This window comes from Polypterus senegalus, chromosome 3, assembly GCF_016835505.1.
Source record: "Polypterus senegalus isolate Bchr_013 chromosome 3, ASM1683550v1, whole genome shotgun sequence".
In the NCBI taxonomy this organism is placed as follows: domain Eukaryota; kingdom Metazoa; phylum Chordata; class Cladistia; order Polypteriformes; family Polypteridae; genus Polypterus; species Polypterus senegalus.
Window position 1 is genome coordinate 125,298,551 of NC_053156.1, and position 17,981 is coordinate 125,316,531.

A 17,981-nucleotide genomic window follows, 5' to 3' on the forward strand; every position below is an offset into this window, starting at 1 on the left:
CTGTATACTTTTTTTAACAGTGCATTATACAGTATGCATCTAGGTTATTAATCATTCAAAGGTTATTTAAAATCACTAAAAACTCTGTATTGGCATTAGAATCAAAGTCACTGAAATGTCTTCTTTGAGCAATGGCCATCAAAAAAGCATTTTTATAAATGATTTTAAGTGTGACAAGATATGGATTGTTAAATTAGCTGTTCTTGCTATAACTTAGATATTTTTTTTTACCTAAGCACTCAAAACTACCTGTATAACAGCCCAAAAAAAATTTGCTTTCAAGAATTTCATTCGGCTCTCTAAATGCTGGAAACAGGCATGTCAGTAAAATTAAATTTCAAAATTAAGACTTTTTATATGTCCTTCTGCAAATTTAATGTATGAATACGATGGAATTATGTGACTGTAGAAAAATGTAATGATTAGAAGTAACAAAAGTGTAGTAAAAAATTAAAGCAAAAATGCTTAACTGAATCAGGTCATGGTCAACCACTAAAAATGTAAGATACATACTGTGCATTTAGTACATTTCCAGTTTTATGACTAAATTACAGGTGCCAGAATAAGCTGCAATTATAAAAATAAAGTAAAAAAAATTAAGCAGAAATACAGAACAATAAAACTAGCAGACCACTTTCATGTAAGACAATTTTCCATTGACTGCCAATCACGAGTACATAATAAAGCATAACAAAGCGTCTTGTCTTTTAATGCAGGGTGCTTGGTCTCTATGTGGTGAAGCAGTTTTGAAGGCTTCATGGCCTCACTGGACAGCTAGTTGCCACATATTATACAGAGTGGGGTTGGAGCATGTGAATCGCCTGCCGTGATAACCCTGGAATTTAAGTAGAACTTTCGGTATTTTCTGTTAAATGCAGCTTTCTTTTTGTTGCCAATCTTAAGAGTCTTTTCTGTCTCATCATTGGGTCTTTCCCCTTTTTCAAAGAAGCTCTCCAAAGAGGTTTGTTTTTTTTACTCGTTTTAAGTAGGGTTAGCTTGTGGGCTTAATTTATCAGGTATCAAAACTGTGATAGAGACAAGTGTGAGAAATAGGCACAGACGGAAGTGGCGGGGAGATCTTTGAATGACAAATTGTCATAGTTATTGAAAGATCAAAGGTTCATTGCACACCACAAACAAATCAATCTGCATGCACAGCCAAACATTACTTAATACTGCCACCTCTCCAACTTCCTTAACCATAGTGGCTGTCAAGGTGCATAAACAACAGATCGTAGTCGCTGTTCTACAGAAATGATCTGTCCAATTTTCAAAATAAAACACTCTGCAGACTCTGATAGTCAATACAATGCAAATAAAAAAAAAGTTTTTTTTATGCTTTCTGTCCGGCCTGGTATCAAAAAATCCACAGCGCTGTGGATGGTGGCCACTGAATAAAACAAAAGATACATTAAGACATCGGCATACACTGCAGTAAAGCTACCTGAAGGACAAGAACTTAAGGATTACAAGTTTATGAAAGTGCAACAAATGATCACCAATCATCAACATAAAATTCATCTGCATTATTCCAGGTTGCTTTGTCACAAGTGGGGTTAAATATAAAACAAGCTAAGCCACATTAAATAATTAGCAGTTAGCATGTTTTAGGTGTAATGTTTAATTCAAAAAGTATTTTATTTCACTTTTCTATAGGAAAGGGGAGAAAACCTGAAATTACTTTCCTAATAAAAGAAAAAAAAAAAACAATTTGCTTCATCCAGCCACATTCAGTCTACATATACAATGAAGGTCCACATTGCTCAAAAAAGACATCTTCTTTATTCTATTAGTGTGCTCAATAAATATGGGCAACAAAATGATTTAAAAAAATAATTTGGAAAGAACACATTTATATAGTGCTCCTGAATCTGAGATATTGGATAAATCTGTTGACAACATTCAAACATAAGCCATTATTTCAAGATAAAATGAAGAAAATACAACAGTATGAGATAATTTCATTAATTTTTGTTAACGTCATATCAACAGCTCTACTCAAACTACTTGAATCGTTTACAACAATAAAATAATTTTCGTAATCATTTGAAAATCTCATTTGGACAATACAAAGGATGACAGTGAAAAGTGAAGGCTTATTTTGAATAAGTAGTTGTACAATGACTTTTATGTTAACTAGCAGGATTTTGCATGGAGGCAGTAAGCTGGTTACTCACGGAGTATTAGTTTGCGTTTCTTTTGTTCAGAGTGAAGGAAGCTGCTCAAGTAGAAGATGATGGGAAGAAAGAGCATGAAGCTGGATACTGCAATGACAGGGACTGCCTCCAGTCGAGAGAATGAACAATTAAAGGTCTTGCTCCACATTTTGCGGGTCATATTCATCTGAAAACATTAAATGCAACAGGTAATGACATCACTGTTTCCAGTAGCATTTAGTGTAGTTTAATGTTGTATGTTGAAAGCAATTAGTCACAGCTCTTGCTTATAAAAAAGCACTAGGCAAAATTAAAATCTAATACATTTGAATTACCATTTTAAGGAAGCCACATTAAAAACAGTTACCAAGAAATTTTTTTTTCTTTTCTTTAACTCCTGTAACATGTAACTGCATTCACATCCTTAACTGAAGATTTGGCAGATGCAAAGTAAGTAAAGTCTGACAAATACGAATACAATAGAACTGCGTCTAATTTGTTTTCTGGGAAAACAGAAACACAGACATGAAAACAGATTACAGGTTTTGGAAAACAGAAATTACATGCCAATTGTTATGACAAAAAAAGAAAAATCACTTTGCAGATGAAAAAAAAAATTACATTTCATTTACACTTTGTATTGTTAAGACAAGAATACTGGGAAGCAAAACAGGCATTAGCCATACTAACTTTTACAAAACATAATACATTATCAGTCAAATCATTCAGGTTGTTTTTATCATTCCTCTTGATGTAATATTCTTCTACCATTAAACCGAGCTAAGTAAGACTTTAGTTTTTCTGTTACTTAACAATAAGAAGCCTGTCATTATCAGGCAGGTACCTAGTAATTAAAATTGCAAAAGCCAAGATTTGTTTCTCATTTTAAGCTTATATCTTGAATGACCCATCATAAATGCTGTTTCTCCCACATTTCTGATAGGATTTCAGCATTATAGGAGTTTGGCTTTAAAAGATAACAAATTGCCTTGTCAGGATGAAATCTAATCCTAGGGTGATGAAGGGGAAAAGGTAGGCAATTTGTAAATCAATACAAGAGAACAATTTGAAAGAGAAGCTCTATAGCAACAGCATAATAGAAGAATGTCATTTTGGATTTTATAAAGGACAATGGTTTTCAATAGCATTCTTGACTTCTCTGTGGAGGCTGCACTCCAAACAAGAAATGAAAAGTTCCATCTATTCCTCCATTTTCCATATAATTTAATTGTACAATAGTTTATAAAACATGTAATAACATAATTGAATAAATTAGTCAATGTCTATTGCATATTATGCACAAGATCAGCCCATGTCAATACATATTTGTAGCAACTCATTTTGCAGTATTTAAAAAAGTATACTTTTTGTGCAAATGAAATGTCACTTCAAAAATTATAAGAGGAGAATCCATTTGAAAGTATTATAAATAGGAGAGATTCAAATAGATCTTCAAGGTGAAAGATCTATTTGAAAGGTGTAAATATAAAGTACCTTATTGACAGGAATAGGAGTTTGCATAAAGCCAACACTTTATGCAAAGTGCCAGAATTACATGTTATATACTGACCATATCTATGCTGTAATTTGCTTCCGGAACTAATGGTTGAACCAGTGTCACACTAGTCAGAGATGGGGACCAAAGCAAGGGAGGAAAATCCACACTGGAGATGGGGATATACATCAACATACCAGCGCAGAAAGGAGCTTACTAGTGGCAGTTTTAAGCTAAGAAACTGTAATGGATTACAGTTACAATAGAGGACAGACAACACTGCTCTGAAACACAGTCCAGAATACCTCAGCCAATATGGGCCATTGTACACTTTTTTAGACAGAAGAAGCATTTTAATGGGTACACAGGAGGGTGCAAGGGCACTAGCGTCTGCCTGAAATCTAACTCCAATGCAATCACAAACCTAAGTAGTGATTCAAGTACTAGGTTTAGAAATGCATCAAGGGAGAAGTCATCAGTCCAGTACTGAAGTAAAAACATCTGTGTGTGAAGGATAAAAGTAGTAAGTACAATAGTAGGATAATTGTATAGCAGGAAGGTTACATCACCTGATACAAAAAGTCTATGTTTTGAGGGCGTAGAAGGCAAAAAACATTTTGTTTTGTTCTCTATTTTACTTAATTTATGCTCAATTTCTTTTTTTGTGGCATGTGTGTATTCTTCTTATATCTATGCAAGTTCCTCCAAAATTCCAAAGAAATGCATGTTAGGTTAACTGGCAACTCTAGAATTGGCCTGGCTTGAGTGTGTGGGTCTGTGTGAGAGATCAACATTCCATCTAAGGCAGGTTTGTACCTTCTGCCAAGGGCTGTACAAAAAAAGAATCCAACACCTTCACAATTATTATGGATAAAAAAAAGTTTAGAAAATGTATGAATGGACAAAACAACTGAGCTGGGATGGTTTGCAATCTAAAATAAAAACTTGGTTGTTTGATTGGTTGGAAGAACAGCAAATACATAGCTGATTTGTTAGATGAACACAACTGAGCAAATAATACATAGCTGGTTTGCCAGCTTTAAAGAACATGTTTGCAATTCATTGGTAGCTGGATACTAGATAAAACAAGAAGAAACAGAAATCTGAATCCTTACGAATAAATGGGATAAAATTAAAGAAAGAAAAAAAAAAACACAACAGACAGAAACTAAAGACATACAATGGATTCAGAAAGTATTTAGACCCCTTCACATGTTGCACTTTAACGTGTTGTAGTTTTAATTTTAAATGCACAAACTGTCCAACTTTTGCTCAACAATCTACAATCTATTACTCATAATGGCAAAGTGCATGGCTTGAAACTTATTTCTGAAAACCCAGAGTTTTAAAAAGCACTTTGATATTAATATTTCAGTCATTTTCATAGCTTATTCTTTATGATTTTTACAGTAGTTTATAAATGTTTCAGTAGATATAAAGTTATCTTCCAGTCTTTAATGTAATTGGTTATTTCTGCTGCTTTAACATTAAATAAATATTTTATTTTGCATGTAGAGATGTCCACTCATATTTAGCCAAAAAAGCCAGAGTTATAATAGAAAAACTGCATCAGCAGAGCAATACAAAATATATATATATTTTTTGTAATACTATACTGTTTTTCCTGTCAGATTATAAATTTTTCTGTAGCTTTAAGACAGCTGAGCAGTCATATGGCTCTTAAGTGTGAATGTAGTTATCTTAACAAATATGAGATATATAATTGAAATATAGTGAACATATTCTTAGCTTAGGTGGCACAGTAGTGCACAATGATTAGTACTGCCACTTTACAGATCCAGTATACTATGCTAAAATCCACAACCTAATTTTCTGCAAGGAGTCCACATGTTCTGCATGATTCCCTGTGCTGTTCTTCTGGGTACTCCAGTTATTCTCCTACATGCATTACAAAACACATTCTAATAGATGATGTATTACAAACAAACACTGAGGCCGAAGTCGATTACTTAGATTTCAACCCATCTTAGATGAGCAGCACACCTAGATTAAAATTAAATCTACAACACAATAACATATGCAGAAAGTAAAGGGATCAGAATACTTTCTGAATTCACTGTATGTACACTAAAAGCTGTAACAAAAAGTATCTTTAAAAAGCTTCATCCAAAGATAAACACACACATTACTGGAAACTCTTGAAACTGCACAGGCCAGATGTATAATTATACTGTATCATAAACATTGCTGAAACAAATACCTGTAGCTACTGTGGCTCGCCACTACAAAAGTCATACATATGTTAAATGAAAAGTTACTGATATTTAATATTACTACTCACCATATCTTCAATGTCTATGCAAAGAGTGGAATTTTTACCCATCTTGTTGTATACTTCATTCAGATGGCTGTAATTTTCTTTGCATTGCTTACAAACATCAGAATAATTGCCTGGCTAAAAAAAAAAAAACAAAATATGGGAAAATGACTATCAATAAAATTCAGGACTTTATTGCACTATATTGTAAAAGGATAATGTAAAAAAAATATTGCCAATTTCTAGTAAAGACAATGAATAGAAAACTTAATACGTGCACCATATCAATGATCAAAAGAAGATAATTACAAAGTTACAAGCAACTATGAACTTATTCTATGCAGGTTAACAGATGTCACAAGCGGCTGGAGGGCAGACCCAGCCAGAACGCCTGGAAGGAACGGGAGATGGCATGTACGCCCTGCAGACCACAAGGGGGCAACCACCCTGAACTGGGAGAGGACCACAGGAGAGGAGCAAGGAAGCTCAAGCCCACTGGGGCCTCGTGGCCACCGCCAGGGGCACCCCGAGACTCAGAGGGCCCGGGAAACATCTACTTCCGCCACACCCGGGAACATGGAGGATGATCCTTCCAGGGACGCCCAGAGTGCTTCCGAGTTAGCTCCTGACACTTCCGCCACACCAGGAAGCGTCATCAAATGGAGCACCTGGAGCACATCCAGGTGGGAATAAAAGGGGCCGCCTCCCTACAGTCGGGGAGCGAGAGTCGGGAGTGGGAGCAGGATGAAGCTCCCGTAGACAGAGGAAAGGCGGCCCAAGGACAGTGAGAGAGAAGTCCGGAGTAGGGGTGATTGGAGCTGGGAGCACAGTGTGCTGTGTAGGACTGTGTTAATAGGACCTTAATAAACATGTGTGTTTGATAAAGATGTGGTCTCAGTCTGGTGGTGTCCGTGCATTTCTCACACAGAACATTATACTCATTAAAAGGACAATTCAAGGTACATGTTATTTCCCACCCTGTATTATTTAATCTTTCAATCGTGCCTCTGTATATATAATAAATATTTTACTTTTTTTTTTTTTGAAGCACAGAATATAACATGCAATAATTCTGAGAAAAAACTGCATTTTTTAACCATTCAAACTTATGGAAATAAAACATTCCAAGAATACATTTAAAACACAAATATCCAAAAAAATGATATATTTTTGTCATATTCAGTATAAACAAATCTATTGACAGATTCATTAAACTGGCATTATGCACTAGGCTTGGAAAATAACAATTATAAGAAGTTATAAATTCACTTTACGCACTTCCAGGTACCCCTTTAGAGTTGCAGTAGTTCAAACATGTCAAAACCAATGCCCGGACCAAGAGTTGTACTGCATACTCAACCATCAGATATAGCCTCATCTTGCAGATGTTGTATAAAGTGAACTGGCATTAATGAGAAACTGCTGCAACGTGGTCAGTGAAGGACCACCTGGTAAATTCTAACAAAAATTACTTTGGCTTTCTAACAACTAATGAACATCACAAATTTAGTGTTTAATGATTAGTTTTAAACAATCATATATGCCATTTGGTAAATTATACAATAGCTGAGCCAAACAAATGTCTAACTAATGTAGACGTTTTGAAACATTAAATAAATATGCACATACTGAACTGCTTAATTTGAATAAGGTGTGGACTAGCCATGTGTGCACAGATAGACATTCACTGAAAAGTTGCTGCAACAACTATAGTTACATTGCCTGTGAAAAGGATAAAATGGACAGTCCAGTATTCTACCACAACCTAAAGGCATGTACTGTAGATTACAATTTCTAATAACTCTAAATTGAGTACATGTGGATGTTTATAAAAAGGAGATACCCCTCCCTTAGTGATATGGCATTAAGAAATCACATACCATGCTTCCCCGAAAATAAGAGCTACTCCGAAAATAAGCCCCAGCATGGTTTTCAGGCTGCTCTGTAATATAAGCCCTACTCCAAAAATAAGCCCTAGTCAAGATCATCAGCTGAAAAGCAAGGCGCCTAAGGCCAGATTTTTACTTTACGTGATGTGACGCATGTGCCTGAAACATCCATTAAATCGCACAAATACACTGGCGTCATTGTAGCTTCACCAAATCCCCAAACATTCATGTCTTTGGATGGAAAACTGAGCACACTGTGGAAACCCACCAGGAAAACATGCAAACTCGAGGCATAAATCACAAGGGACGTGACTTCCTGCAAGAGAGCAGCGCTACCGCTCTGCCACTCCATATGTGTAACAATTAGCAGTATTTATTATTTAAACAAAGTTAACGATTTACCTATCTGTAAAATGTAACACACATTTTTAATGCATTTCATCATGAAAGTGATATTAAGTATAAATCTAAGAATTATAAATGTGCAGAGAGCTGGATTATTATAAATTTAATGTGTTGTGTGTGGCGATGCTGCTCTCAGGTCAGGAGGGAGCCCCAGAAGCACGTATTTTCACTGCAACCACAGCATCTATTAATTCTAACATTGGTCTAGTGACAAGTTTCAGTGGTGCCACTCTTGATATTCCTATAAAAATTAATGATATCTCTTGTGTTTTTGTAAATTAAAAAGATAAGCAGTGTCATATCCATCATCAGAGGAGTCTCCAAAATTATGCATTTGTGCAGATTTTATGTGTCCAAACCCTGTGGGTTTGATGCACCTGCTTACATTGTAATCCACAAGTAGCTGCAAATTGTCCATCCATTCAGTCTTTTCAAAAGTTGAACTCTGATCAGCTAATGTGCCAAAGCATGCGATCGATAGATACTTTATTAATCCCAAGGGGAAATTCACATATTCCAGCAGCATACTGATAAAAAAATACCAAATTAAACAGTTATAAAAATGCAGGTAAAACAGACAAATTACAGTGCCTGTTAAGACTTTCAAGTTGTCGATGAATTATTTTGTTGTGAGTCAATGTAAAGATTAAACAGGTAGTTTCAAACTAAAAATGCAGCTGTGCCTTTTCCAGGTTCCCAAATTCAAGAAGCAACTGAGTTGGTAAAGTAGGATTTCAGCATGAGTCAAATGTGTGTAACAAAAGAAATTTCAGTACAATAAAGCTTGTTTTAAAAAAAAAGTTTACTGAAAACTTAAAAAGGAAGAAATCACAAAAATTCAGAAAAAAGTTACACATGCAGAATAAAAGGCATAAAAGGAAAAAAGGTTTCCTCTATGATTGTTTCTAATGTTAAGCTTCAGTTACTTTCTATACTTAAAGGTTCTGTTATTTCTCAATGGCAAACTTACATAGGCTTCACTTAGTACATTCCATACTAGATATACATTGCATCCGGAAAGTACATTTTGTTATGTTACAGCCTTATTCCAAAATGGATTAAATTCATTTTTTTCCCTCAGAATTCTACACACAAGACCCCATAATGACAACGTGAAAAAAGTTTACTTGAGGTTTTTGCAAATTTATAAAAAATAAAAAAAATTGAGAAAGCATATGTACATAAGTATTCACAGCCTTTGCCATGAAGCTCAAAATTGAGCTCAGGTGCATCCCGTTTCCCCTGCTCATCCTTGAGATGTTTCTGCAGCTTAATTGGAGTCCACCTGTGCTAAATTCAGTTGATTGGACATGATTTGGAAAAGCACAAACCTGTCTATATAAGGTCCCACAGTTGACAGTTCATGTCACAGCACAAACCAATCATGAAGTCAAAGGAATTTTCTGTAGACCTCCGAGACAGGATTGTCTCAAAGCACAAATCTGGGGAAGGTTACAGAAAAATTTCTGCTGCTTTCAAGGTCCCAATGAGCACCGTGGCCTCCATCATCCGTAAGTGGAAGTAGTTCGAAACCACCAGGACTCTTCCTAGAGCTGGCAGGCCATCTAAACTGAGCAAATCGGGGGAGAAGGGCATTAGACAGGGAGGTGACCAAGAACCCAATGGTCACTCTGTCAGAGCTCCAGAGGTCCTCTGTGGAGAAAGGAAAACCTTCCAGAAGGACAACCATCTCTGCAGCAATCCACCAATCAGGCCTGTATGGTGGAGTGGCCAGACGGAAGCCACTCCTTAGTAAAAGGCACATGGCAGCCCGCCTGGAGTTTGCCAAAATTCACCTGAAGGACTCTCAGACCATGAGAAACAAAATTTTCTGGTCTGATGAGACAAAGATTAAACTCTTTGGTGTGAATGGCAGGCGTCACTTTTGGAGGAAACCAGGCACCACTCATCACCAGGCCAATACCATCACTACAGTGAAGCATGGTGGTGGCAGCATCATACTGTGGGGATGTTTCTCAGCAGCAGGAACTGGGAGACTAGTCAAGATAAAGGGAAATATGACTGCAGCAATGTACAGAGGCATCCTGGATGAAAACCTGCTCCAGAGCGCTCTTGACCTCAGACTGGGGCGAAGGTTCATCTTTCAGCAGGACAACGACCCCAAGCACACAGCCAAGATATCAAAGAAGTGGCTTCAGGACAACTCTGTGAATGTCCTTGAGTGGCCCAGCCAGAGCCCAGACTTGAATCCGAATGAACATCTCTAGAGAGATCTTAAAATGGCTGTGCACCGACGCTTCCCATCCAACATGATGGAGCTTGAGAGGTGCTGCAAAGAGGAATGGGTGAAACTGGCCAAGGATAGGTGTGCCAAGCTTGTGGCATCATATTCAAAAAGACTTGAGGCTGTAATTGCTGCCAAGGGTGCATCGACAAAGTATTGAGCAAAGGCTGTGAATACTTATGTACATGTGATTTCTCAGTTTTTATTTTTAATAAATTTCCAAAAACCTCAAGTAAACTTTTTTCACGTTGTCATTATGGGGTGTTGCGTGTAGAATTCTGAGGAAAAAAAAGAATTTAGTCCATTTTGGAATAAGGCTGTAACATAACAAAATGTTGAAAAAGTGATGTGCTGTGAATACTTTCTGGATGCACTGTAGCTATACCGCCTTTCTGATGAAAAGACACTTGACCATGCAACCACAATCCTGTTTCAAGTTTATCCTTCTCCTTCTCTCTCATCTCTTTCCAGAGGGCCTTCTCTTTGCGCTCATTGGTTTGTGCCAATTGCTCCCATTATGCTATCACTCTTGCTGGCCGTCCTCAAATACATAGTCAGTTTGTGTAGTCACCTTCCAATCAGGTCTCGGTGCTGCACCGCCACATGCTCTTTAGATCATTCCCAAGTCACTACATTATTACAGCAAATTATGAGCCAACGGTGTGTGGGAACATTACTTTAAAAAGTAATTTAAATTACTGTTTTTGTAATGCGTAAATGTGTTTTGGAGTTACATATTACAAAATATAATGCACTTTCTGTTGCAGTTTCTTTTTTTGTATAAAAAGATGAACATTTCAATGGCAAGCATTTGTTACTGAATCCTAAGTCCACTTAGGATCCTTAAAAAAAATAACCAAAAACACAGACAAATCTGGTAAATTTGTTGCATTTTAAAAATTCGTTTAGTAATTCATATGAGGTGAAGCTTATAACATCCATTCCGTTTTTCCATTCTCAAACATATGCCCCCAGAGATTTACAATATCAACACTAGTTATAGAGTCACCAGATCACACTTTATCCAAAATATCTGTAGCAAATAGCTGGATGACAATTTGACTGATTTTTTATAATAAAGTTTTCTGTTATACCGGGCATCCACTGCGTTTTTTACAAATCGAGAGCAAGTGACTATTCACACTGCACAATTGCCAGTTTTGTGTGTGTGTTCACAATGCGTAAGCACACTTGGTCCGATTAAGACCTCATGACATGGGTGTTCAGACTATGTGTACATGGCCCAGACATGTTTTTATCCATTCCAAAAAAAAAAAAAAAAAAAAAAAAAAAAAAACACCACAACATATAGGCCACAGGTTTCTTAAAAATTTAACATGTCAATGGACAAGTGGATAGCGGAGGCACAGAAAATGCAGAATATTTAATAGAGATAATTAGAGGTACTGATGTATGTGTGTATTTCAGGTTTTTTCAGTAAAGGTCTCCCAAGATACTTTTGTATTTTGGTATTTAGTTTTATGTGCATTGCAAAATGATATTTACGACTTCTAAAACAAAATGTGAACATGAGAATGACAATGAAAATGCCCACTGTACCATATACTGTGATCAATGCACAATGAAATTTTATAGTGAAATCAGAAAATCAGGTTGCGAGACAACAGAGAGAATCACAGTACCAGACAGCCAACTGAAATTTCTGACATGACAGAAATTCCTTCTATTGTAACACAGCCCAACTGTGAAGATGGCATTGCAACCCCTCTCATACTGTATGTGAAATGATGGTTGATGAAGTTGAAATGAGGGCCGGCTTACAAAAATCACTTGCTGACTGCAAATTAGTCTTAAAATCATGCCAAAAAATAAATAAATAAATAAATAAAAATCACACATTATATGCCTGGCTGCACAATTCTGCCAGGCAATGAATTAACGTACCATGTTTATTTTTGCCTTACACTCAGTGCTGCTGTAATAATCACTACCTCCCTGTGATCCAAAAACAAGGCAGTTTAAATGAATCTCTCAGCACATGTTGGATTAAATGTATACCCAAGATTTTTATTTTCCATTTTTCTTTTTTTAATTTGACTGCACACTAAGTAAGAACATAACTTCTTCCTCACCGTCAACAAACAAATGGAATGCACATGTGCGCAATGTTATGCAGCATTAGGCAACATCTTAAAAAGGAAATACTTGTGTGATATAACAACTTTTCTATTTTTATAAGTGCTTACAGTAATGCAGCAACAAAACATTTTCTTTTTATGTATTGTGTTCAAAAAGTAGCGTTGAGAACCAATTTCATTTAAAATTTCTACAATGGGCATTTTTTCATGGCATCCTGGTTAAAAATTTAAGGGTCGGCATACTCATGGATGGGTTTATCTGTCAGTATGTAGGTGAGCAGTAAAAGAATAAACACTACAATTGAAACTGACAAAGTAATATTTCGATATTAGAAGAGTGAAAAGAAAAAACAAACTACTATTATTACCAGGTAAACTCATGATGTATGAGCCACACTGAATACTTCTAGCACTAGAAACAAATGGGTGTATGCAATATAGAATGAGAACAGAAACACACACTGTAGTTTAGTAGTTTCATGCAGCATCAAACAGAAAAGGAAAATCTCCAGGTTTGCATCTCCTCTGAAAGTTTTGTCAAATTGTTTTAATAATGAAATAATTAAAAACCCACAATCTTTATCATTATAGTAGCCATAAATTATATCGTTATTAGTGCTCTTTTGAAAACAAAAATCTAAAACCTATTATAAATAGAGTTAGTAACAGAATAGAATGTTAAAGGTGTTAAAAATGCTTTCTATGGTAAGACCATACTTTGTTTGCTCAGAAACAGACATTGGACCAATTTCGAATTGCCAAACGCAAAATACATGTTGTTGTAATGTTGGAGGAAAACTGGACCACCTAGTGAAAAACTGGTATACATGGGAAAACATGCAAACTACAGACAGATAAGAAATGTGTGGAATAAGAACCCTGGAGACTACACTAACAAAGCAGCAGTGGTGAATGCTCTGCTTGGCCACCCAAAAGAAAAAAAAAACAAAAAACAGCTATATATTTACAAGAAAGAAGAAAAAAACGCCAAATAAATGTTTAAAGGTTTTAACAGAAGTAATTAATGTTTTTTATTACAATATAGTAAGACTGTGAGTTTACTAACAACAAACAATATGACCAATCAGTCATGGCTGCAAAGAAAACTCTCTAATTTAGCCATGTGTTCATAAAAAGCACAATTTCCAGTGAAAATGTAAAAATTGATTTCTAAAAAGATTTTTTTGCAGTAGGAATACAAAATTAGGAATGAAAATTATCTACTTAGGCATCCCTTTAATGTAGATACTACAGTATAAAAATGTACCTATTACTCAAATTGTCATGTGACAAGACCTTAACAAAGGCTACTTTTGGTCTTAACCACTTTACTGATGTTTTGAAAGTGTTAACAAGATCAAAAGAAACCATTATTAATGTATTTTTACACAACAGAATTAGAGCCATAGATGCATCTTTGCAGTACATACATTAAAGTGTTACCGTTACCTTTTGATTGACCTAAACCAACAAATATTAATCTCATTTTGCAAATACAATATAACTTGGATCCTTCAAAACTGATCTGTGAAATATCAGAAATTAATATTGTAAATCCACACACTAAATGGTTATCTGAATCACTGGCTCCTCTATATGTTAGGTAAAAGACATTTTCAAACATTACATTTCTGACTATTGCAGACAGACCTCAGTATGTGTGTCTCGGGAACTAAAGGTCTGACATTGTGGTCAGCAGCACAGGAGCACCGCAGGGGACTGTACTTTCTCCAGTCCTGTTCAGCCTATATACATCGGACTTCCAATACAACTCGGAGTCCTGCCACATGCAAAAGTTCGCTGACAACACTGTTATCGTGGGCTGCATCAGGAGTGGGCAGGAGGAGAAGTATAGGAACCTAATCAAGGACTTTGTTAAATGGTGCGACTCAAACCACTTACACCTGAACACCAGAAAAACCAACGAGCTAGTGGTGGATTTTAGGAGGCCCAGGCCACTCCTGGACCCCATGATCATCAGAGGTGACTGTGAGCAGAGGGTACAGACCTATAAATACCTGGGAGTACAGCTGGATGAAAAATTGCACTGGACTGCCAATACTGATGTTTTGTGCAAGAGAGGACAGAGCCGACTACTGTAATCCCTCCTCGATCACGGGGGTTGCGTTCCAGAACCCCCGCGATAGGTGAAAATCCGCGAAGTACAAACCATATGTTTGTATGGCTATTTTTATATATTTTAAGCCCTTATAAACTCTCCTACACTGTTTATAAATATTCCCCGCATAGTTATACAGCATAAACCTTTTGTATTCTCATAGATATTAGGTAAGATTCATTGAAATTATGTATGTAAACACACTGTTTATATACAGTAAAACCTAAATATTATTTTAAAGATATCGAGTGTCTCCGATATCACATATGTTATAGACATTACGATAGACAGGCCACCAGCAATAAATACGTATAATGCAAGAACAAAATTGTATACAGTAAATGTGTGTACAGTGACACTAAACGTACGTACATGCACTAAGTACTGTAACTAGAAAATTAATTATGGTTACTCACCAACAATGACACGACGACTTGTCCGATAACAATGAGTTTAATTTTACTGCACAACAAAGGAGGATGTTACAGCCCTTCTAAAGGAGCCTCTTCAGGCGACTGTATAGCACCGCCGTTGTTCTTCTTCCGGCAGTCTTCAATCCAAATCCCTAAAGCAGATTCCATCTGGATTACTGCCTTATTATGTCCACTTACAACTCGTTTTGCGCCCTGGTTAAAAGGACACTACGGCCGCAGATCTTATATTCTTTTCCTCCTTTTTAAATAAAAAGAATCGTGGACTCATTGATGACGTAATGGCATCCTACAGCGGTGTAGTTTTTTCCTTCCTTCAACATATCCAAAACTTTTACCTTTTCGGCAATCGCTAGCATCTTCCATTGGCGCTTGGGCACGGCCCCTGAAGCAGTAGCAGGAGCAAATTGTTTTGGAGCCATAACGAAGGGCTTGACTACGCACAAAGATAAACACAAAAGAGCACAAAAGTTAACTCTTCACGCAGCGAAACACATTGATGCTGAATGAGCGAGACGAGATTTCCTGGTTAACGCCGCGGAATTAAATTCGACGCTCCGTCGCTGAGCCAGTGAGCACACAGGAACTTAACTGCATGTTCTGATTGGTTAGCTTCTTAGCCATCCGCCAATAGCGTCCCTTGTATGAAATCAACTGGGCAAACCAACTGAGGAAGCATGTACTGGAAGTCTACAGAACCCGCAAAGCAGCGAAAAATCCGTGTTATATATTTAGATATGCTTACATAAAAAATCCTCGATAGAGTGAAGCCGCGAAAGTCGAAGCGCAATACAGCGAGAGATTACTGTATACTTCCTTAGAAGACTGGTGTCCTTCGACATCTGCAATAAGATGCTGCAGATGTTCTATCAGACGGTTGCGGTGAGTGCCCTCTTCTACGCGGTGGTGTGCTGGGGGAGGCAGCATAAAGAAGGACGCCTCACCCCTGGACAAATAGGTGAGGATGGCAGGCTGGACAGTTTGCCATCCGTGGCAAAGCGATGGGCGCTGAGCAGGCTCCAGTCAATCATGGAGAATCTACTGCATCCACTCAACAGTGTCATCTCCAGACAGAGGAGCAGCTTCAGCAACAGACTGCTGTCACTGTTCTGCTACACTGACAGACTGAAAAGATCGTTCCTCCCCCACACTATGCGACTCTTCAATTCCACCCGGTGGGGTAAATGTTATTACACAAAGTTATTGTCTGTTTTACCTGCATTTTTATCACTCTTTAAATTTAATATTGTTTTTTTTATCAGTATGCTGCTGCTGGAGTGTGTGAATTTCCCCTTGGGATTAATAAAGTATCTATCCATTTTAACAGATTACTTTTCTATGAATATGGTCTCAAAGCCTTAGGGAAATGCGAATATGCTAGTCACATCAACATCTGAAACTTAAAATGCTGGCACAAAATTACATTAACTACTATGCCACCACTAAGAATTGGTTTAGTTTTCATTGTTGTTTAGGAGTATTCTGGTTTTACCTGGTTTAAAAGATCTACCGCCACATAGCTATTAAGAAATAATGTGGTTTGCTGTAATGTGTACATTATAAATATTCTCTGTTAAAATATTTTCAAAGAAATGATTAAAACTTATTTGGTATCAATGAAAACAAACTTATAAGAATTAAGGTATTCATAAATTTAAAAACCACATAACATTTAAGAACTTGAAATATTAAAATCATAACACCTGGAACTTTATATATAAAAAAAAAAAAATAAGAATTGCCATTGTAAGATGTACAAGATTAAATGTACTTGTTTTTATTGCTTGACTAAAAGTTTCACAAAAACATTGCCCTAGAACATATTAGTTAAGAAAAATGTTTAGGAATATTATCTTCAAAAACTCGATTAGACAAAATAAAATTTGGTATTGCTAACCCACATAAGGAGCCAAATATAAATAAATAAATAAATAAATAAATAAATAAATAAAGCACTGGGCGATATAGGTTACCTGCTGATAAGTATCAAAGCAGCTCTTCGTAATCTGAAGAACATTCAAAAAGTAAAGTGTATCATTCTTTATCTCTGTGTCACTTACACAATCTAAAAAGATAAAAGTACAAATATAAATTAATGTATTTTTATCCTGGAGGATGCTAAAATATACTTTACATTATAAAATAAATCCATACAAATAAGAAATTTCATTACTTCACAAGTCCTGGAGTGTGTTTTTTTCTTTTTTCTTTAATTACAGAAACAATATTCATTTGTGCTTTGTAATACAGTACTACAATTAAATATATTAGGCACAGTACATACCAGCTACTTTAAAGGCAAATTTATTTTTATTCACAAAAATTATAAAGCTAGTTAAATTTATACAAATATGACATAAAAACAAATAAATTAGTACTAGAGGTATTATGTAGTACACACGCTGTTAGCATGTGATGTTTTAGTAGTAGTTGTATTGTGACATGTACAGATGAGTGCAGAGGCATGCATTATTCTTTTAATATTTGTTTCTAGAATGATCTATTTTGTTGTCATTGAAATATATTTTTGGTTACAAGGTCTGAAAATATTTTTCCTTGATGTCAACCTTTTTATCACCAAAAGCGGGAACAGTTCGTAAAAATCTGACATTCTCTTTAAACATCCGGATTTTTGTAAATTTTCTTTACAACAACAACATTTATTTATATAGCACATTTTCATACAAAAAATGTAGCTCAAAGTGCTTTACATAATGAAGAATAGTGAAAAAGAAGACACAATAAGAAAAAAAAAATAAGTCAACATTAATTAAAATAGAATAACAGTAAGGTCCGATGGCCAGGGAGAACATAAAAAACAAGAAAAAAAAAAACTCCAGACGGCTGGAAAAAAAATAAAATCT

General features: G+C 36.0%; 1 protein-coding gene across 1 annotated transcript in view; it reads right to left on the reverse strand.

Moving 5' to 3' along the window:
* The window catches only part of ostm1 (osteoclastogenesis associated transmembrane protein 1), a 42,594-nt gene that overhangs the window by 14,751 nt on the left and 9,862 nt on the right, over positions 1-17,981 (reverse strand). The window contains exons 3-5 of the mRNA XM_039747894.1: positions 17,091-17,182; positions 5,954-6,067; positions 2,178-2,343 (exon numbers count right to left, since the gene is read on the reverse strand). Of these exons, the coding sequence (XP_039603828.1) occupies positions 2,178-2,343; positions 5,954-6,067; positions 17,091-17,182 (372 nt within the window). The remainder of the gene's footprint in view (positions 1-2,177; positions 2,344-5,953; positions 6,068-17,090; positions 17,183-17,981) is intronic.